The 24,027-nt window shown below is 41.3% G+C and overlaps 1 protein-coding gene across 7 annotated transcripts in view; it reads right to left on the minus strand.

Annotated features, from left to right (window-relative positions):
* The window catches only part of myo3a (myosin IIIA), a 145,833-nt gene that overhangs the window by 27,005 nt on the left and 94,801 nt on the right, over positions 1-24,027 (minus strand). For 4 of the 7 annotated variants that reach the window (XM_077244181.1, XM_077244182.1, XM_077244179.1 and 1 more), the window contains exons 7-18: positions 23,608-23,753; positions 11,199-11,264; positions 10,704-10,859; positions 9,772-9,810; positions 8,343-8,442; positions 7,559-7,675; positions 5,754-5,858; positions 5,597-5,680; positions 5,154-5,356; positions 4,137-4,235; positions 3,922-4,036; positions 1,351-1,477 (exon numbers count right to left, since the gene is read on the minus strand). In XM_077244181.1, the coding sequence (XP_077100296.1) occupies positions 1,351-1,477; positions 3,922-4,036; positions 4,137-4,235; positions 5,154-5,356; positions 5,597-5,680; positions 5,754-5,858; positions 7,559-7,675; positions 8,343-8,442; positions 9,772-9,810; positions 10,704-10,859; positions 11,199-11,264; positions 23,608-23,753 (1,357 nt within the window). Of the gene's footprint in view, positions 1-1,350; positions 1,478-3,921; positions 4,037-4,136; positions 4,236-5,153; positions 5,357-5,596; positions 5,681-5,753; positions 5,859-7,558; positions 7,676-8,342; positions 8,443-9,771; positions 9,811-10,703; positions 10,860-11,198; positions 11,265-23,603; positions 23,754-24,027 lie in introns of those variants that run through there. The other 3 variants (XM_077244185.1, XM_077244183.1, XM_077244184.1) reach the window with 2 other exon arrangements.

Below are 24,027 nucleotides of genomic sequence, written 5' to 3' on the forward strand. Positions count from 1 at the left end.
GCATGCCACTTCTACTGAACGCAACAAGTTTGTACTGCATTGGTGATTCTAAAAAAAAGTGCATAATCTCAGTACACGTTGACAAGTCAGTACACCAGTTTATAGTGGTCTGAGCTGTCGACACGACAGATCTCGTCACAGTTATTGTTGTTGGTGCGTCCTACGATGCGAATAGAGGCCGATAACGATGCGAATAATCTCCATCTCATGAAATTGCAGAAAAATTGTATACCACAAACCAGGGTTACTATATAGTTAAAACTAAAACCATAAAAGTTATTTTATTTCAGTTAGTTGGCAACATGTCTCATTTTCTTTTCGCTTAACTTGTAAAACAACAATAACTTTGTCCTAGAGCTGTGGGAAAGCCTAAACAATCTGTTACGGTAATCTCTATTATCAGTGTAAAGCTGATTTAAAACAATCCATACTGTTAAAAGCGCTTTATAAATGAAGGTGACTTGACTTGACTGTCTATACTAATACAGTATTTATTAATCTTCTGAATTAGCTTTTATTTTTATATTTTAATTTTAGCTGAAATTTTTTTGTGCTTTTGTCATTTGTACTATTTTTTTATATTTCTGTATAGCTTGAATTTATTTATTTATTTATTTTTTATCAGTTTTATCTTTTTTAATTTTAGTACTTCAAAATCAACTTATTTATTTCAGTCAGTTGCCAAGTTTAGGTTTAATATTTCATCTAATATTTATATTTTAGTTCGGCTATATTTCAATGACCAAAAAAAGTTTTAATTAAACTGGATTTGGGACACACTAATCCTACACAGTCATGCCATATAGTATAAATAGTATGTGACTGGAGCCGCATCCCAATTTACATACTTATAATAATCATTAATGGTATACTTTTAGGTTAAAATATTTAAAACTGCTGTCTCATACCTCACACCATTTTTTTACTGCAACAAAAACGGTGAATCATCACAAGGGTGAATCATGATATTAACCCAGTATGACTTGAAATGCACTAACCCCACATATTATTTACTATCCATGATGACTGTGTAAAAAACTAGTCTAATGTGGTTTGCTGGTTTAAGTTGGATGAGCTGGTCTGGATAAGCTGGTGAAAAGTGCCCTTAAACGCTCTAAAACTATTAAGTCAGCTAAGAGCAACAAACCAACTTAGGCTTGTTTATGGAGATTTTTTTCAGAAGGGATGCAAATAGGGATTTACCCAGGGTTTTTTATGGCTCTTTGGAATTACATAAACACACAACACCCATGACTGATTATATAACTGTGCTCAGACTCAGATCAAGAGGTTGTGCTGTACAGAATGAAAGGTCAGCCTTGAAAAACTGGAATACATGTTAATTCTTACCACTCTCTAGCACTGCCATGTTGGAAATGTTGCTTTTGTCCGTCTGATGTTCAGAAGCCACTGATGTGAACTCGACATCACCTGCATTTAGGATCCCAGCTAAGACGCTGTAAACGCTACCGAGCTCCTGATGAAATTATGACATACAAATGCACCACCGTTAGTCATATTAATGGATGAATAATATGCATTAAATTACAAGTACCACAGAAGAGACGTCATAAATAACGTGATTTATTATTAATAACATCTGCGTTTAAGCATCCCGGCCCAGCGGAATAAATATGCTGCATATGTCTAAATCAAGTGGCACATTGCCATGTCTGTTTATTTGATGATGTGGATTCCCTTAAGAATATCATGTTCAGTAATGTCACAGCAGTCAAAGTCATGTCAGTCAAAGGCCTGTGATTACTTCTATCTCCCTTGAGAAATGGAAACCTAAACTGACATTACAGAGATAGAATTAGTTTCCAATAGAAAAGATTCACGTTTTTATCCCTCAGATGTTGGCCTGGTGGTAAGTTCAGTGGTATAAAGCGCAACAGTGGATTTTTTTGATTTAATATATTTTACATTTATTATAATATTCTGTTTCCAGGGTGACAGCAACTTCTCGGATTGCTCGATCTCTCTCCGATATTATGGACTGTGTAGTTCTTCACAAGAATTCGTGAATAATTCAAATAATCCTTTCTTATTTGTAGCTTCTAAAATATACTTTCGCTTAACCTCAGGTGGTTGCATTTCTCCATGAAGAACATTAATTGGGTTTTAACATTCAAAACCCAAATGTTGCGCTCTGTTGTTAGAGATTCATGATCTTGGGATCTTATTTCACTGATAAGCTTGGATGTGGCCTTTCAGATAAAACGTGCTCTGGTAATGTATTCCAGCATGCATCATTGATTCGCCTGATGGTAATTGTGGAGACTGATGGAATTAGAGCACTGGGTCACAACTTCTACATAACCCTCCGCATAGGCCATCAACAATGTTCAGATCACTGGACCTCAATGGACAGAGAGGCTGTTCTCACGCTGCACATCAGCGTTCCTCCTACCGACGGTATACAAATGGAGTCAGATAAAAGTTTAATTGGAATTAAATTACTTTGCCACGCTGAAAATACCTTTTTAGGCCTTACACAAGCATCTTTAGCACTTAGTAGAACATGCTTTTGCTATTATGACCTGCTGCAGACGAGATGTATAACCAGACACCAGCTTCTGGCAGAGTTTCTGAGGAATCTTAGCCCATTCCTCATGAGCAATGGCCTTCAGTTCAATAATATTCTTGGGTTTGCGCGCTGCATCCGCCTTCTTCAAATCCCACTAGAGATTTTCTATGAGATTCAAGTCAGGTGACTGTGATGGTAACTGTAGAATATTCCAGGACTTCTTCTGCAATCAAGCCTTGGTTGAATTTGAGGTATGCTTGGGATCATTGTCCTGTTGGAAGGTCCAATGATGCCCAAGCTTCAGCTTCTTCACTGACGGCATGACGTTTTCTCCTAGGATTTCCTGATACTTGAATGAATCCATCTTGCCTTCCACACGCTGCAGGTTTCCAGTGCAAGAGGATGCAAAGCAGCCCCAGAGCATCACCGAGCCCCACCATGATTAACTGTTGGCAGAGTTGGCAGGAACCTCAGTGCCTGTTGCCACCAAATCTTGTTGCATGTCTTTTGCAGTCAATCAAGAGTTTTTTCAACCTGCCTTCTCAGAAATCTGGTTGCAGCTGTTGATAGCTTCCTTTTTTCTCTCCCGTCCAGGTTGTGTAACCACTATTCCTTTAACTTTGAACTGGCAAACTATGCTTCCAACGGTGTCTCTACGAACATTTAGTGCTTTCACTATCTTTTTGTATCCTGTTCCTTGTTTGTGAAGGGCAATGATAACTGTTAACTTTTTGGACCATTCTTTTGACTTAGCCATATTTCTATCATGCAGCCAAACATGACACTCAACAAACCTAGCCAGTTCATATATTTCATGTGTTCATGCTCAAGAACACCTGGTGCAACTAATGAAGCCCTTGATTAGTTGCACCAGGTGTGCTTGAGACAATATCTGTTTTGCAGATTTGTGCTGTTGTGAGAGATTCTACTCAGGGGTTTGAATAATTGTGAGACTGCAGAAGTCATTAAAAGTGTCAGTTGAATTTGGGGAACCACTTGAAACATTTGTTGTGTTGAGGTATTTCAATTACTTTTGTTTGATTTGTTCATTGCAAACAGCTGAAAGTCTGTAAATTTTGCCAACAAAACTGACTTGCAATGGGGGTTGAATAATTTTGATTACAACTGTATCACCCTTCAATATTTAGTAAATATAAGGGCCTTTTTTTGCCCCTTCTCCAAAAGTAACAACATTTGCATTTAAGTGCAACAACGGTCAGTGCTATCGCCTCCAATTTAAGAACTCAAATTATGTAAAGCTAAATCAATGTTCTAAATGACACGTATTATTGAAACGCTGACTTTACTTGAAGGAGAGTACAAAAATAAAGGTTCTTTGGAGCAAAGAACACTTATTAAAAATGTCACTATACACTAGTATTCTTGTATACCTCTAGGGTGAAGCCGATGACTTTGAAGCACTGCTCCACAGTCTCAAACTGCTCCTTATAGAATGAATTGCCCACAATGTCAGGCACTAATTTAACATTCTCATTGTGGAGATACCTGGAATTGAGAAAAACAAAGAGTACAAAATAGAAAAAAGGATGTCAGATGACGATAGAGATAAAAGCAGCAGGCTGTTATCAGGTGTTCAAGAACTTACTTTGGAGTTTTGCTGTCTGACAGCTTGTAGTGGCCGAGTTTCTTCCTCTCTGCCAGACCGGAATAGATATAGTAGAAGATGTGAAAGTTACGCTCCCCTCTGATGGAAAGAATGCTTGGTTATAGAATCGGCTTTTAGTAATAAACACGTTATCAATGTTTTTGCGTTCTCTCGCAAAAGTTTTGCATTCCCTCGAGAAACTTATGGTAACGGTAAATGCTGGTAACGGTAAATTACTGGTGGTAAATGATGATAAGTGAACACATGGAAAGTAAATACTTAATTTTTCCATATATTGTAGTATTTACTGGATTAATGAAGCTCAACCATCCACCGTTCAAACTTGTTACAACATTTATTGCAAGAAAAAAATCAAACAAATGGTTTCCTTTAACATCAACATGAAATCAAATTTGACAATTCTTGTTTTTTTAAAGGGAATATTGGATTATTTATTATAAATTATTTATACGTGCACATCATTTTATTTAATTTTTTGAATTGATGTGCCCTCATAATCTTTAATTAAAGTACCTTCCCCTCCCTCTTGCAGCTCATCTCTTCTCTGGTGACGTGTCTACTAGCATTAGGGCGGGACAACCTGTCACTCACATGAGATCCACCAATAGTAAACCACAACCATCCAACCATTTCCTGATGGCCAAAATCAAGTCCTGCCCAACATTTTTTATTGTTCAAGAGGCTGTTTTACATGGATATATGTCACAACAGGGAAGAAAAGACTAGCCTATCACAATCTCCAACTTTAATGTATGGGAAATAAGGTAATGTAATTTGTTGAAAACAATGAATGCTATTGTTGCTTAAAATGGTCTTTTTCCTCTTTAAACAAATGATTTACCCTATTCATTGAAAGTGCTAACTGATAAAACAGGATAACTATTAAGCAAAATATGTGTTCAGTCATTTTGATCAATCCAATCATTTGATATTTAATTTAGTATGTATGCTGAATTTGGTCAAGTTCAAGTTCATATGCGACGAGGGGACTCTTACACAGCCTGGTGTACGACCCGAGACTTCTCCAGGAGGTAATCTGAGATCTGAGCTCCCACTACTGTGCCTCCACAGGTGAACTTCATCTCCAGATACTTCCCAAAGCGACTGGAGTTATCATTGATCACAGTGCAGGCATTCCCAAAGGCTTCCACCAGACTATTGACCAACAAAATCTTCTCCTGGAGGGTCCTGTTGTTTGCCTGAAGAAAAAAATAAATACAAAAAGAACTGGTCAGCTAGCCATTATTGCAAAAATAGAAATGATCAGGACCAAACACACACTTATTACATGGCTACCTCCCAATAAATGAGCATAACATTTATTTGAGTTGAAAGAATTGTATTTTTTGAGAAGAAAGCAAGCAAGAAGTGATATGAGACGATGCATGATAACAACTTGACATAATACAACAGTGAGAAGATAAAGCTGCTCTCCAAACCTTTCCGAGGACGGTCAGCTGTTGGACTAACAGGTGGGCGCTCTCTGTTTTCCCAGAGCCGCTCTCTCCACTGATGACAATACACTGCACACAGAGATGAACACAGTTCAGACCACAACTGATACACTCCAGCAGCTCATAGAGGAACATACTCTACCTGATCAGCATTATAGGACACCATGGATTGATATGCGATGTCTGCGACTGCATATATATGAGGAGGGTTGGACGTTCTTTTGGCTCCAACGTACATCTTAGAATGCTGCCAGAGAAACACAGTATTCAACAAGGGTATTCCAGATGCACCTAGCATTGCTAGATGGCTGTTTTGATGTTCAAAGTGTTTTTAGCATACTGCTGCTATTGCTAAGCTGTTATGAATGGTTGCCGAGGCGTTGCTATGCATTAGCTAGGGTGTTTAAAGGGTTGTCAGGGCACTGCTAAATGGTTGCTACAGTGTTGGTAGTTGTCAGTTGTAATAAGCTTGCTAGATTAGTGCAAGTTTAAGGCAATTTATTTTATCATTCACAAGGTCAAAATCATTAGTCTGATTGCTTTCAAATCAAAAACCAAACATCTCTAATAAATTTAGTATGCTGGGAAACCTTTGTGAAAAAGAAGTGAGCTTATTTGTATTGAATGTGCATTCGTACTGTAATTCAAATCTTACAAGTTTATTTAAAAAAAAATCTGTACTTAAGTGTACTTAAAGAGAGTACACTTTCATGACGATGTTTCTTAACATGCTTAAGTAACACTAAAAAAGTGCACTTTGTAATAATGTAAAATTAAAAGGTTTACATTTTAAATCATTGTTTTAATAATGTTTTGTCATGCTTTAAAGAAGTACACCTACTTTGATGTGTTGACTAAAATACTAATTGATTATAATTTTGAACTATAGTGTGTTTAAGTTTATATCTTCATTTGTGTCCCGAAGATGAACAAAAGTCTTAAGCGTTTGGAACTACATGAGGGGGAGAAAATCATGACAGAATTTCATTTTTGGGTGAAATATCCCTTATTTTAAATGTAGAAATTGCAACTTCATCAGTTCAAATGTGTAATTACAAACATTTAAATACATGACAAAAGTTAAATATAAATGTCATTAAAATATATTTTGGTTTATCTTAAATGCTTTACAGTCCATTTGGCAGTACACAAACCATATTTCAAAGACAATAGAATTATGGGTAACACTTTACAATAAGGTTTCATAATTACATTAGTTAACATGAACTAATAATTAACTGCTCTTCTACAGCATTTATTAATCTTTGTTAATGTTAATTTTTTATTTAGTAATACATTATTAAAATCAAAAGTTGTATTCGTTAACATTAGTTAATGCACTGTGAACTAACATGAAAAAGCAATGAGCTATATTTTTATTAACTAACATTAACAAAGATGAATAAACACTGTAACAAATGTATTTCTCATCGTAAGTTCACGTTAGTTAATACATTAACTAATGTTAACAAATGACCTTATTGTTTCCGAATTATGAAATTACACATAAAGATACTTAAGTCCTACTTGTCCTACTTAAGTGGGTCAAAGCACTGTAATGTTCAGCTAATTGCATAAAAATAAATTCTAATACATTTTGAATTTAATTGCAATAAACATGTAATTAGCTGAAGTGCCTGAAATTTTTTATTTAATTCACAACTTTATACTTTTAAAGTATATTATTTCCATAATAAGTACTCTCTTTAAAGGTATCATAAAGTGTACTTCTGGGTATTTATTTATTTATTTTACTAGGCAATCTAAAGAGAGGAGAGCATGTGCAATGCATGAATGGAAAAGGGAAATGAAATATACACTCTTTCTGCAGAATACGACACAAAACTGACGGGTGAGAAAGAAAGCGAGTGAGAGATTTGGCAGCAAATGGAATGTAGCCGACTATGAAATGTTGATGGCATCCATAATGAAATATTATACACGCACCTCAGGCGTATATAGCTCCGTATTCTGGAATGGATTGACCGCTATGAGGATGTCTCCAACATAGGTGTAGATCTGCTCCTTTGTGTAACGTCTCTGTAGCTGTTCGGTGATTGTGTTCTAACAGAGAAACAATTACACATCACAGATGGCCATCCCATCAAACCACTGCACACCACTGCACAACAAAATAACCACCAGTACCGCACAGGAGTCTCCATTTCCATGCATGACCGAACCTAGACTCACTAAGATGATTCATTATCTATCTACTGCATTCAAAACTCTTTACATTGTGATTACTGCACACTATGTACATTTTGTTGCCATATGCGCCTAATATGACCATACAAGACAGTTACACACATCACAGGTCTCCATCTGGTGACATCAGTCCAAGGACATAGGCATAATTCAAGCTCTTCCTGTCAAAACTGCTACCATAATGGATGAGAAATTATATCTAGTGTCAATGAGACCCCCTCTGAATTGATAGATCACCTTAAATGTGTTCCAATACAAACTCTGTTATTGTTCACTAATCTGTCTATTTATTCACTTGACAGTTAAAATATAAGACTGCTAGGAAGAGTTATGGTCACTTGACAGTCTCTCTGAAAAAATGCTGCTGGAAAATGTAAGAACAATGAATGGAATGAATGGGCTGTCTGACAGAGGGATGGGAAATTTCCTGTCTTTCCTGAGTCTGTGTATTGATGATCAAAACTAGCGTGTGTGTGTTCTTTGGCCTTTCTCTTGTGGGGCCTGTATATATATATATTCTTACTTCATCCAGAACCTCTAGGATTGCCAGATCTTCCACGTCATCACACGTTTGACTTTGAGACTTCATGTGGCTGCCTTTTTTGGTGTGGATACGCTCATGCCTGCAACACAGGATTCAAGTCTATGAAAAGCAACCATGGAAGTTAAAATTACATAAATACTCATACAAATGACCTTGTTGGAATTATTGATAAAGGCATTAAAAGTTAATGATGAAATAAAAATCAATAGTTATATAAAAATTGCTTTTTCACCCAATTCATTTGAAGAGCCCCATAACTAATTTCTATCTTTATTTCAAGGTTATTGTACTATTTAGCTTTGTGTCAAAAGCTACGCAACATAATTATCACAACATATTCAGTTAGTTTTTGCAATGTTATTAAACTAATAATAGATGCTGTAACAGGCATGTAAAATACACTACTGTTCAAAGCTTTGTCAGTAAAAAAAATTTTTCCAAAAGAAATAAATACTTGTATTAGCAAAGATGCATTAAATTGATAAAAATGACAGCATAGACTTTAAAATTGTTACTCATTTGTATATCAAATAATTGCTGTTCTTTTGAGCATTTTATTCATCAAAGAATCCTAAAAAAAAATGGTTTCCACAAAAAATATTAAGCAGCACAACGGTTTTCAACATTGATAATAATCAGAATTGTTTCTTGAGCAGCAAATCAGAATATTAGATCCACCTCTGAAGGATCATGTGACACTCATGACTGGAGTAATGATGCTGAAAATTCAGCTTTCATCAAATTACATTTTGTTCAAATAGAAAACAGTTCTTTTAAATTGATATCAATAATATTTCAGAATACTTTTTACTTTATTCTTTTTTAAATGAATGCAGCCATTGAGTAGAAGATACTTCTTTAAAAACATTTGCACATGTGCATATGTATTAATAATTATGCTGCCTTAGACGATACCTTAATGTAGACAGTAATTTCAGAATGCTTTAAAAAATAAAATAAACGGTATTATTCAAATATCTCAACTAGTTTTACCCATAAATAATATAGCTGAACTAGTTTACCCAGTTTTTGTGTTATGTATTGTGTATGCTTCCGATATGGTCCTTCCACATCAAACACAAATATTGTTAGCTGGCATTTGGCAAGCCGTCACATGCTTCTTGTGAGTAACAAATGCTGTTTTAGAAGGTAGCTGTATGTAATATAGTTGAGAAAAATACTGGGTAAAGCAAGTATCCAGTATAGGCAGACCCTTGACGCTGGTCCAAAATGTACACATTTAAATTTTGTGAAAAGAACACAACATTGGGTGCACAATGAACACTTTTGGGAAAGTAACAAGGGGAGTTGCCACAACACATGGCCAGATACAGGAAGCTGCTACTACTACTGTACATCCACATGAAGTAGGGTTGATCTAGCCCATGTGACAGTCAATATCTCCTACCTGGAATCACTGTCTCTCCTTTCTGTCATTCCAAGATGGCTTAAATGATAAAAATAAAGTTAATATCTAATGCCTGCTTCAGACTGTGCCATTTCGGCAATCCTATAAGATAATTACAAATCACTGTATGACATGTATCTAATAAACTTTGGTACGACATGTATGTAGACTGTACGGTGATGACACCTACTGAATCGTAAGCTATGATGACGCAAGTATAGAAAAATAAATGTCATTAGCATGTGCTAGTGGTATAAAAAAATAGAGCAACTTTTGCAATTGTGGTTTTTATGTGCGCTGAAAAAAGAGGAGTAATCGAAAGAGGAGAATGTGGATGAGGTCATGGCTAGGGAAAAGAGGCCAAATTGGCATGCAAAATTTTGCAAATGGAACTTAAGGTAAGTAAGTTTAAGCTTAATCACCATGTCGCATGATCAACACGTCATTTCGTATGCAGCAAACACACTGTGAGAAGATCATGCTAAATTTCGGACACTGTCAGAAAATGAAGGCTATGTTTGGACTCATGACAGTGACAACGGCCGTCTTTGAACCTCTCTCACTGAACGACGTTGGACCACGGTTTCGGGTCATGACCACAGAAATCACGATGGTCATCTTTCGTCTGGGACAGCCCAAAATCGTACAATGTGTACCGGGCATTAGAGGCATAGCAGGGGTTATGATGGGGGTCTCGGGCCTTCTAACTGGTCCAGCCGCAATGGCTAAAACTGCATTCAGCAGAGATACCATATTTTCATCTACATGTTTATGTAAGTTTTAAAATGATAAGTAATTATAAGTCCGATGACCTTTTCCTGAGTAAGCGGGTGGTTCTTGGCCAAACGCAGCAGCTATACAGCCCAGACCTTATGTCATCATGAAAGACTACTCACAGAAAGCACTAGAGCTGATATTTATGTCCTTATTACCTTGTTTTCTCAATAGCGCCGATTTGCTGGTTGAGGTCGATTAGCTCCACCAGCTGCTTCTGCAACATCCTCTCTCGGCCCACAATCTGTTTGATGAAGACATGCTGAAGAAGGTCAAACACATTGGGCCTGAGCTCAAAATCCTTTATGAGACACCTGAAGGGGACACAATCGAAAAATGGGAGAATTTGTGCTGAAATGTCCAAGATGTCACATCAAATGGCAAATGGCAAAGGATAAGGACCAGATTCAGGAAAAACACAAGCTATAAAGGTTGTTGAGAGTAATTCAGTTGCAAACAATGTTCTGGTAAAACAGTAGGCGGTTCATTGGAGTATGATGAAGCTTCATGAGAAGCTCTTTGTGAGGGTAATTAACCTACAAAATCGGTATAGAAAAGAAAAACTAACAAAACTTTTACAACCATCAAACTTTATAATCTATGTGCATCAGTGGCAAATACAAATAGAATTGCACTTAATCTGTGTTACTCACTTGCATATAAAATCGTTAAAATCGTTTGACCAGAGCTCTGGTTGATGTAGGGTGGGTGGAGGATTTCTGTTCAGAGAAAAACAGATAAATAGGCAAAGATAAGTGTGAGATGAGAATTGAGGAGGCAACCGCTCGCAGCAAATTGATCCTATTAATTTCAAATGGGAAAAAAATTCTCACTTGATAAGATTATTAGATTAACGTTTAAACATTTCTGCTGTTTAAATAATAAGCATAGACAGACAATATAGCGTAAATGCAAAGAAAAATGTCTATATGCCAAAATGCATATCTGCATATACTATAAGAGAGACCGCTGCAAACTGTCACTTATGTCATGACTTGAAGGTCAAATTATATATATATATAACATTATATATATAAAACATAACATTTAACCCATCCAAGTAAGTGCACACACATTAGGAGCAGAGTAGTGAGTAGTGAACACAAACACACTGCAAACGTGGATACATACACCCGGAGCAGCGGGCAGCCTTGAGTGGCGCCCAGGGAGCGATTAGGGGTTAGGTGCCTTACTCAAGGACACCTCAGTCATATTCCTGCCGGTACTGGAATCGAACCAGCAACCTTTGGGTTACCAGTCCAACTCTGTTACCATTAGGCCATGACTGCCCCACATGTTGGCGAATGTTCTAAGGTGTGTAGTAGAGTGCAACACTCTATAGAAATTGATTTTGAATGATAACTTATAAACCTTTAAAGAGAGACCTACTGTGAGCTATGAGGTTGTTAATCAATGGTATTTGTCTCTGCTGAAGCCGCCGGCCCACATTATTTCAGCTTATTTTTAAAGATAATTGTGTTTAACAAGGGAATTCTTGGTGAAAAACTACATAACCCATGATGCTGTACAGAATTTACACCAATCAGAGAGCAACAAGTGCCAAAATAGCTATTTAGCTCCCCCCACTCCCATGAAGCACTGCGAATGACAAAATTCAACATTTATACACCTCATAGCTTATTGGCTTGGTTCATGGCTTATAACTATAACCGTTTAATGAAGACTATTTATAATTCACTATGGGAAAAAATAATGGAAAACGTCCTGGTTGCGTATGCAACCCACCGTTCCCTGAAGGAGGGAACGGAGGACGTAGTCGACGCGACTGAAATGGGATCACGCTAGGGAGCCTATCATCTTCGAGTACTATTGAACGAGCCAATGTAATTGGCGTGCGTGATTCGCATCACACACTCCGCCCCCGCGGCGCGGGTATAAATACGGAAGTGGATGCACGCACTAGTTGCTTTTCGCTGAGGAGCCGAGAGTAACCCGGGGTCAGCGGTGGTCCAGCGGTAGTGGCAAGGGGACTACGTCCTCCGTTCCCTCCTTCAGGGAACGGTGGGTTGCATACGCAACCAGGACGTTCCCTTTCAGTCGATAACGTCGGACGTAGTCGACGCGACTGAAATGGGATCAACCATTGAACACGCCACTAACGCTGCCACCTTCCAGTGCCTAAACCAAAGCCTCCTGATGCCCCCGCAAACTTAAGGCGGGGAAGGACAGGGCTTAGGCCAGGGAAGTCACTGCTGTTCCTACAGGACCACTGGGAAAGCGTTCCCCGTACGTTGGAAGGAAGGGACGCTGCGGAAGCCACATCCAACCCGAGGGAGGAAATGTGGAGAATACACATATGAACTGGGCGGAAACCGGGCAGTCTAACATATGGAATGTCACTGGGGTGGCTCCAGCCTAAGACGGGGGGAGACACACCGGACAGTGACGGCAGAGAGACTCTGCCGAGGGAAGACACGGGCTCACCGCAGGGAGCCGTATCGTGGAAGAATACACATATGGGGTCACCGAAGGGACCGCAACATATGGACCCAGCCTAACACAGGTTCCACACTGCTTACGAGTGGTAGGCCTAACACCAGACGTTCCGCACGTCCGACGTCGGAGGGGTGTGGAGGAACTCAACAGGGTTCAATTTTAAGGGAACTCAACTGGAGTAGAAAGGCGCACGTATCCAGTCCATAGGAGGGGAATGGCGCAGCAAGCCGACACTTGAACCGGGCTCACGGTGAAACTGGCTTCATGAGAAGGGAGCCCACGGGAAGCAGCGGTTCAACTAGGTGTCGTCCAGCCCCCAACTCTAGAATCTGTTTAGCAAAGTATATCGTCAACGCCCAGGCGGAGCACTTTACACTCATCATAGAGGAGCTCAACACCTAAGTGGACATGTTGCATCTCGGATCTTTGCCGAAATGAAGGCAAGCACTAAGTGCAACTTTGCATGGAAACAGCCTTCCCTCTCTGCTGAATTCCAACAGATATTTGAAGAGCTGGTCTGAGGTCTATGACTTGCCTTCTGTACACGTCCAAGCGAATCGGACAGAGAAGCCAGGGCTGGATCTGCCTCCACCAGGGCAGCGCTTGCAGGCTCACCACCTGCTCCTATTACGGGAGAGGTAGGAACCTTGGGCACAATCCGAGCCGGGGTCTCAGCTTGTGAGAGTTAGCCGGCCCAGACTCCAGGCACAATACGTTGACCGAAAGCGAGCAAGTCCCTACCCTCTAGTAGAGACCACGCGAGCAGGAGAACTGATATAACAGAATTTTTAACTCACTACCTGCAGTGGCTCAGGGGCGGTCTCTGCAGTGCAGTCGCACCAGGGACAAGGCCCAAGAGGATAAAGAGGGACACAAGGATTTACAAGACCTTGCTCCTCAGGAACCTGACGATCAGAACGTGCTTCTGCATACTTCTGCAACACGATGAGCGTCGTTTAAACACCGAGGCAACATCATTTTGAGGGTGATTTAGGAAAACAGCCTACTGCAACCCATTTTGCAGGAAAGAGAGCACTGAAGTGATCGAAAGCTTTCAGGATCTCCTCAGGGGAGAAGACGCACTCAACGACTAGGTTCCACTTCTAAAGGCGTAAGCACGCTACCCAATTCTAGGGGGTGCTCGCAGAAGTGATGGTAACTAACACATGTTCTTGTGATAGCCACCTGAACCTCCGCGTTCGGATGTAAGACCGCCCGGAATCTCCGGGGGAAGAACGCGTGTGCCATCGTGCCCCGTCCCCGAATCCAGGGGAAGTCAGGAAGGCTGTTGAAGGGAACCAGGTCTAGTTGGGCCAATGAGGGGCAACTATGAAGACCTGTTCCTCTCCTGACATGGCACGTAGGTGCAAGTGACGGGCGCAAAAGACAGGAGCATTGCTCAACACAACATGTGAAGATCACTGGGCTTCAGGAGCATTTTCTGCTCAGCACTTGGGTGTGACAAGTTCACTGAGCTTCAGGAGCATTCCTGCTCAACACCTGAGTGTGATAAACTCACCGAGCTTCAGGAGCATTTCTGCTCAACACTTGAGTACGAAGAACCTCACTGAGCGACAGGAGCATTTCTGCTCAGCACTTGAGTGTGACAAGTTCACTGAGCTTCAGGAGCATTACTGCTCAACACCTGAGTGTGATAAACTCACTGAGCTTCAGGAGCATTTCTGCTCAACACTTGAGTGCGAGGAACTTCACTGAGCACCAGGAGCATTTCTGCTCAGCACTGCGTGTGATGAATTCACTGAGCTACCTGTGATGGACTCACTGAGCTACAGGAGCATTGCTGCTCAACACCAGAGTGCGATGAACTTCACTGAGTTTCAGGAGCAAATCTGCTCAACATGACGAGTGATGATTTCACTGACTTGCAGGCGCAAGGCGACCATGAGTCGCAGTCACTTTTAGAAGGCTCACTGGGGTTAAACGCATTTCTGCGGGCCCCTGGGGCCGCTGAGTCCCAGTGTTTGTCCAAGGGTAGTCCGCTCGGTTTACCCAAACACTGGCGGAAAAATAAAACCGGGGGGGCAACTGAGCGGCCCCGGAATGGTCATGACCCAGCCGGACCCAGGGGATGGAGTCTCCACTTGCCCTGGCTATAACTGTCGTGAGGCTCGATGGCGGCACGATTGAGTAAGCGGGAGGAGTGGAATAAGGCGCCCTCAGAAGCGTCTGACTCCAAGGAGGAGGTGACGGGTGAGTTTGTGACATGCAAGGGAAGCTTGCGCAACGGTCGCAATGTCTAACAACTCGAGGCACGAATGCCCGTGTAGTCGAGGGTCGCCCAGGCCCCCGTTAAAACACGCCCCTTTGTACATGGCCGCTCTGTTGAAGAGGGTTTGGCAGCAGACCGGGATGAACTATAGTCACACAGGGTGAGCTGCTCTGCCACGGTCACCTCGGGACTCGATCGTGAAGCTAGCGCTGAAGCGGTCACATATGGAGGGAGCCAAAGGCTACGACTACCATATACCCCAGGAGCCTCTGAAAGTTCTTTCAGTGGGACCCTTTCTCACTTCAACACCAGCTGAACACATTCTCATTGGAGAGACATGTTGGACCGAGTACCTCTCCAAAACTAGAAAAGAGATACTCAGCCCGTGGGCGAGATTACTCTCTTCCAGTTGACCTGAAGACCCAACGGGCTCTGGAGCACTCGAGGGGAAGGACACTGTACTGATACTCCACCCTTAGACGCAACACACAGGATGGCCTGCGGTGCGGGAGGTAGAGATCTGAAGCACATGTCTTTCAGGTCAAAGCTGCAGACCAATCTTGGGCCAAGATGGTCACGACCCACCACCTAGTAGCACGAAGAACGAGTTTACAACTGGCCTTCGTACCGGCTGGAGGAGCGGCTATATCAAATCCTTCGCCAGCAGGATAAGATAAGCACGCACAAGTCAGGAGCACTGCTCAACACTCGGTGTGATGAATATCACTGAATTTTCAGGAGCACGTCTGCTCAACACCTAATGTGATGACTATCACTGACTTGAGCGGGGTAGCCGAGCCTGAGGTGGGGCAGCAAAGTAGAGAGAGTGGTGTTAGTGTGCTGTGCAACACTTACCTGTCTCCACAAGCGGCAGGGGGCGCGTGAGAAGGCGGATGACCGGGTCCTCGAACGCACCAAGCTGCCTGCTGGCGACCAAGGGGGAGCTGAGGGGTGTAAGGCTATACAGGGTCACACCCGCCAGACTGGCCCTCTTGGGACCCAGGAACAGATGAAATTGCTCTCTCTTTGAAGTGTGGGTACCGCTTGCTCCGCTTTTTTTTTTTTTTTTTTTTTTTTTTTTAGGGAGCCAGCGGCGGAACAGACACACACACAAACAAAGGCTCCACCCGGCCCTCACCCGGGGGGAGGGAGTGATCGTGCCACTCCAAGAGCATCTCATCCATTCCTGGGCGGCCCGCTCCGGAATGCTTTCGCTGTCGCTTGCCACCTGGCTTGGCAGCGCCTGGAGCGGGCTGGGCGTCTCTACTGCGGCCGGCTCCCTGCTGAGGCCTGGGTGGAGGCTGCTGCGGAGGGCCAGCAGGAGCGGCGGCCGGAGAACGCCCACGGCGACGAGCAGGTCGGATGCAGTGCGGTGCTCACCTATGAGCGCACGGTCTGGATTACCCTCGTGCATGCCATGGGTGCCCTAGCCTGCAGCAACGCCATGGCACGCAAGAGGAAGGGGCTTGCCCACAGGCTTTGTAAGCTCTGCCCGTCGGAACGGATGAAACTCACAGGCCTTAGGGGGGAGACGAGGATCCCCCCAAAAGGCAGCGGCCGCCGGACACAGGTGCACCTGTGTCGACAGACCGCTCCAATGGAGGGACACCTCGCAACCCTTCACCGTTCCTCCATCAAGGGTAATGAGGGGGAAAAGCTATTCAGGCAGTTTCTGGCAGAGAAAGATGCTGTTCACCACCTGATAAGCTCTCCATGCATTTCGGGAAAGAAAGGCACTGGGGCGGCGAGCTGAGAACCAGCGCGGCCCGCCCCAAGATACCAAACTCCAGATTCCAACCGAGACTGAACGGGACACGGTGGAGGTTCCACTCGAGCCCGGCAGCCTCGGCGGCCCGTTTCAGCATAGCTGATAATTCTGGATCCGGCTCGGGCAACATTGAACTCCCGGAGGGAGACAATGCAGCCGAGTCATCATCTCCAGAAGTCAGCTCACCCTCTGATGCTGCAATCGGCGTCCTGTCCTCCAGGGGAGCCCCGAGTGAAACCGCTGGCCCACCCATTACAGATGGACCAGCAGACAACACAGGAGGCTCCAGTGGTTGCAGTGGAAGGGAGGAGTGAGGAGCCCACAGGGAATGGTTACCGGGCGGGACATCCAATACTATCCTCCGGTCACCCATCCCACACAGCACCCGAGGGTGGGGCATGGTAATGGGGACTCGCTCTCCGCGAACGAAGGCGAGTCTCGCCCTCAACACTGCGACAGTCATGTTCCCACAGTGAAAACATGAGCTGTCCACAAAAGCTGTCTCAGCGTGCTGTAAGCCAAACACGTGACACAACAGTTGTGACCATCAGAGAGAGACAGGGAACGACCGCACCCAGAAACGCACGGGCGGAATGACATCTTGAAAAAGACGCAAACGCACCCGTGTTGCTCTTTCAGAAAATAGGACCGTCACCAGTGCCGGAGCACACAGGGAAATGACCGCGGCAACACTGAACAGAGAACTGAAACAGTGAAGCACTCACTTTTCCGCCCTCTAACCAGCCATCAACACACACAAACATTTAGAAATTTGTTGCTGTTAAAACAGCAGTTGAGAGCTCAAAGCTCGCGATCACCGCTGCACTCGCGCTGTAGAACACCAGCACTGGGAGAGTCTTCCTGAAGAACACCGACACACTCGCTCGTTGTAGACAACAGCACTCTCAGAGACATCAAACGATCGGCTCCGAAGCGAAAGGCAACTAGTGCGTGCATCCACTTCTGTATTTATACCCGCGCCGCGGGGGCGGAGTGTGTGATGCGAATCACGCACGCCAATTACATTGGCTCGTTCAATAGTACTCGAAGATGATAGGCTCCCTAGCGTGATCCCATTTCAGTCGCGTCGACTACGTCCGACGTTATCGACTGAAAGGGAACAAATACTATTGCTGAAAAAGGGGGCGGGCATTGTTGCATAGTACAGACACACTCGCACACACACGGATACAAACAGAAACTGCTTGTCAGCGCTGCCCCGCAACTTTATCAGTAAAATAGTTCCGCACCTGAAAAGCTACATTACATTTCTCAGTAGTGAGGTAGTAACTGTTCTTGAAGCAGTTAAACTTCACTTTTAGCAGAAACACACACGCTTAAAGGGTTAGTTCACCAAAAATTGAAAATGATGTCATTAATGACTCACCCTCATGTCGTTCCAAGCCCGTACGACCTCCGTTCATCTTCAGAACACAGTTTAAGATATTTTAGATTTAGTCCGAGAGCTTTCTGTCCCTCCATTGAAAATGTATGAACGGTATACTGTCCTTGTCCAGAAAGGAAATAAAGACATCATCAAAGTAGTCCATGTGACATCAGTGGGTTAGTTAGAATGTTTTGAAGCATCGGAAATACATTTTGGTCCAATAATAACAAAAACGACGACTTTATTCAGCATTGTAATGTCTTCCGATTCTGTTGTGGATCCGCGTTCAGTGACGCTGCTGACGTAAGACGCTGCTGACGTGTGTCTGGTGCGCCCGAGCTTCGTTTACAGTCTGAGGGAGAGACACGCTGGAAACAAAACAATCTTCACAAACATGTCTAAGGATTTCCACACAGAGGAAGACTTGCATTTTTTTGCTCAGCCATGTTTATTTGAACCCGAATATACGGACGCACTAGATACACGTCAGCAGCGTCTTACGTCATCAGCGTCACTGCGGACTCGTGAACGCGGATCCCCAACAGAACCGGAAGACAATACAATGCTGAATAAAGTCGTAGTTTTTGTTATTTTTGGACCAAAATGTATTTCCGATGCTTAAAAACATTCTAACCAACCCACTGATGTCACATGGACTACTTTGATGATGTCTTTATTTCCTTTCTGGACAAGGACAGTATACCGTTCATACATTTTCAATGGAGGGACAGAAAGCTCTCGGACTAAATCTAAAATATCTTAAACTGTGTTTTAAAGATGAACGGAGGTCTTACGGGCTTGGAACGACATGAGGGTGAGTCATTAATCACATCATTTTCATTTTTGGGTGAACTAACCTCTCTTTCTGTCTATGTGTCATGGTAGGTTGCTGTATTAGGTGCACGATGAAAGGAGTAGATTACAAAAACAGTCTTAATTAAATCCACACAGAAAACTCAGGAGATCGAAGGAGGAAACAATAAACACAACCAGGTTTAACACTTACGATACTGGACAATGAACTAAGGAAACTGAGGGCTTAAATACAGTTAGAGTAACCAATGGAAAACAGAACAGATGTGTGGGACTAATTAACAACCAAGGGAACTAACTAGGGAACACAGGCAAACTCAAGTAGACGAGAACAGGGAAAACAGAACCAAAACACACTACATTACACGTGATACAGTAATAATAACTGCATTAGTCTGAAATTAGTCCAACACACAAAAAAATCTGACAAATGTCTTCAAAATAAAACATTTGAACAATGTCTGGAGATGTGGTAACCCTCGTATAAGTGGCCACATCACCACCTTGGGTGTGCATTATTTTTTCATCAAGTATTCCTTATATAATAATAAAATAGTAATAATAAAAAAAACAATAATGTATTATTGTGATAATGTATATAATAATATTATTAAGATATTGCTTTTATTTTATTAAATTATAAACAAATAAAACAATAAATATATTAATTTTATACTATTTTACAGCAAAATAACAATACAAATATTCATGGCTGTCTTAACTACTTTTAAATGTTAAACTATAGAGATTTTATTTTGAAAACATGGTCCTAATTTCAAAAACTCTTTGGATCTATACAACTCACAAAAATGACCTATTTTTGGTTTTCTCTAGCAATAGTTATCCATGCTTGTTTCAGAACAACAAGTACAAGATATCATATCCAAAATATCCACATTTTGTATCTATGTTTTGATTTTATCTAATAATTACACTTTATGTTCGATTTTTTTGGATGCTGTTTCCCTGAAAAGTCATCATAACCCATATTTATTGAGTTTTGTTGTAGAAGATTTATTTATATTTATTATTTCAGATACTACTTCATATTTGAAAAGAGCTATTCACCTTAAATCAGAACCCATTAGTATCCCGAGTGTGTGGGATAACGTGCCCCGCAGCAGGTTAAATGAACTGTATCTTTTTTTTATGAATAACTAGTGATGTTTTGTAGTGAAGACTGGAAGCTTTGTGATACAGAAAAAAATAAAATAAAATAAAAACCTGAGAAATATTAAATGGGGTAAAAAGTGTGGCAGTTATTCCCGGTCTCCATTATGGTTTTTATTCAAGGCTGAGGTTGCACAAGTAAAACAAGTATTTTGTGTTCTTGAGAAAAGCTTTGTCCACGAAGGCTGCCAGAAAGCTGTAAATGTAAATAAGTAAGGAGATAGACACTTAAACGGTGTCACGGAGGACCTGACAAGCATTCCCTGCTGTGGAACAATAGAGCTAATTAGCCATCATTTGGTGTCCCAGTGAAGGGTGCTATTAACAGAGGGAGAGCAGGGTTGAGGAGGTGTACTCCAGCCCAACGGCTAGTGCGTCAGGAGCGCGCTCTGTGCCTCTGACAGCGATTCATTACCCTAATGGGGGGGCGTACATCTCTGCTTATCTCACGCTGCACCCCACACAAACAGCTGGTGTCAATGGAAGCGGCAGGAGAAACGCTTGGACTATTAAAATGCATCCTTATCGAAAACACAGCAGCATAAAACAATAAGATTACAGATGAAAACAACATGCCATCTGCAATTTAAAGCACAATGTTAAGAGCACAGCATTAAAAAACCACAAGACAACAGCAATAAAGTAGGCTGGGATGTGTTTTTGTTTTGGTTAATCATGTTACCAATAAAAGCTGCAAATTATCAATATTTTAAAAAATGGGGGTCCGTAAGATGCAATGGTTACAATAAAAAAATAAAATAATAACTTTTCTATTTTAATATACATTCCTTTGATGCAAAGCTGAATTTTCAGCATCATCATTCCAGTCTTCAGTCACATGATCCTTCAGAAATAATATGCTGATTTAAGAAACACTTAAATCAGTTTAAAAACATTTCTTACTATCAATGTTGTGCTGCTTCATATTTTTGTGTAAACTGTGATCCATCTTTTCAAGATTCTTTTATGAATAGAAAGGACAAAAACAGCAAATATTTGAAGGATTATAAACGTCTTCACTTACTTTTGATCAACTTAATGCATTCTTGCTGAATAAAAGTATTAATTTCTTGATGAAAAAAATGGCTGCCTTTAATATTTTTGTATGTTAATACACTGAAAGTGGAGTATATTTAATACGCATTTATTGAGACCCTTCGTTTTTGTTCAATTTGCACCTGTTCAGGTGTCAGTGGCATATTCAGATCGAGCATGTCATTGGATGTGTTTATTTCTGGTTCAGTGTTTATTTCTCCTGTCCACTGGCTAAATGTGTGTATTCCTGGTGGCAGGGGGGCTGAACGCAGACATGTTCCATGGCTCGAGGCTTAGTCTGCTCTAATCTGGGTCACACAAACGTAACACTTAACATGCCATCAGCATGTGCCACTGGCCTAGTGCAGTTCAATGGGCACCAACTCTCAAACCCTGCAGCGCCACCGTCGTACCAGATCAACTCTGAGTCTATCCAAGACAAAATCATTCAATATAAGAGACATGAGTTCAAATCTGACTAATGCAAACCTGAAACATGACAGTTCTGCATTAAAATGGGGATCTAAAAAAGACACATATGGAGTGGCAAGATATAACAGAGCACTTCCCAAAACAAAGACTAGGGTTAGTTACTAGTAATTAAGCATAATTTACTGTGATTACTCCAGTAAGTACATGTAGTAATGTGTAACTACGTCACCTTAAAATAAAGTGTTACCGAAATAGATATTAAATAGATATTAAAACATTCTTTTTTTAATACAAATGTAATATATTTTATAATATCATACATGTTTTTGAATATATAAAATGTAGCCTGAACTATAAATCTTTACTGCTCAAAATGTTTGTTTTTTTTTTCCAAAAAATAAAATACTTTATTTTAGGAAGGATACATTAAATTGATCAAATGTGACAGTAAAACAACAACAAGAAAAAAAAAAATTATTTCAAATAAATGCTATTCTTTTGATCATTGCATTCATCAAAGAATCCCCACAAAAAAGGTATCACGGTTTCAAAACAAATAAAAATTGAGCAGCACAACTGTTTTGAACATTGATAATAATCAGAAATGTTTCTGAAGGATCATGTGACTCCGAAGACTTAAGTAATGATGCTGAAAATTCAGCTTTGCATCACAGGAATACATGACATCAATTATTATTTTAAGTAATACAATTTGACAAGTGGAGTTTTTTACTATATTTTTGATCAAATAAATGCCAAAAAAAAGAAGAAGAGACTTCTTTCAAAAACATTTAAAAATTTTGTTTACACTTTATTTTACAGTACATGTACTTACCGTGTACTTATACAAGAAAGTACTGTAAAATATAAGGTTACTGCATGGGTTAAGGTTAGGTTTAGGGGTAGGTTCAAGGTTCAAGGTTCAAATTTGAGATTATAATGGCTGCGTTAAAGTTTTGTCACATTGCATTGCTCGTAATCAGTCTGGATGGGTGAGGGGTGTAAGGTGTGTTCTTTCTTATAAGCAGGAAACGGGAACATTAGAGAGACAGACTGCAGTGTGTAGATGAGCAGTCAGAAACATTACCACCACCCCCCCCCCCATACACACCACTGCTCTGACAGCACATCGCTCAATGAACGGATTCTGTGTGTGTGTGTGTGTGTGTGTGTGTATGACAGAGAGAGAGAGAGAGAGCGAGAGAGAGCGAGAGAGAGAGAGAGAGAGAGAGAGAGAGAGAGAGAGAGAGAGAGAGAGAGAGAGAGAGAGAGAGAGAGAGAGAGAGAGAGAGAGAGAGAGAGAGAGAGAGAGAGAGAGAGAGAGAGAGAGAGAGAGAGAGAGAGAGAGAGAGAGAGAGAGAGAGAGAGAGAGAGAGAGAGAGAGAGGTGTATTAGAACACAAAAGTGCTGCACCATCAAGATGACACTAGTGATAATAGTTTCTGTTCAGAGTCCGAAAACAGTAAACAATCAAATGTCACCTTCAGACAAGTGGATGCACAACGGAAAGAAAAATTGCTTGGTTTCTTTCTTGTATCCACAAAGATACATGTATTTCAAGAATCTGGCATACATTAAAGCTGCCCTAAGAATGAACATATACTGGTTTCTGACAGCCCCAAGGCCTAACTATACAATCTATCATCCATCTCTGTGCTAAAATCACAAACTATTCCAAACACTACTACAAACATGACTCTGTGGACTGTGAGGTCCCTTTGTGTCTGAATATCAAAAAGTGTCATAAATGTACTAAAAAGGGCGTGTCACCTTGGAATTTTGAAGAGAGCTCTCATTGGATGAAGTTCAGCGAGGGGCGGGTCTCCATCACCCAACTCTATGGCAGTGATACCCAGAGACCACACGTCACAGCGCTCGTCATACGTGGAGTCGAGCTGCTGCTCACACGCGATGACCTGGTCAAATACACAAACACATTCATTACTCAACTACAAATGTTCATAACGGACCCTGACTGCTAAACACAGTAACCAGAGTACATTACTAAATGCCACAAAAATGGTGAAGAGCATATTATGGAAACGCTTCATTTTACAGTACAGTACTTACAGTGTACTACCTAGAAAGTACTGGGTAATATAAGGTAAGTACATGGGTTAAGGGTAGGTTTAGGGGTAGGTTCAGGGTTAGTACCTAGTTATTACCCAGCTATTGTAATTACTATAATAA

Source organism: Siphateles boraxobius, unplaced genomic scaffold (genome assembly GCF_051911475.1).
Source record: "Siphateles boraxobius isolate OS27281-9 unplaced genomic scaffold, OSU_SipBor_1 26, whole genome shotgun sequence".
Lineage (NCBI taxonomy): Eukaryota > Metazoa > Chordata > Actinopteri > Cypriniformes > Leuciscidae > Siphateles > Siphateles boraxobius.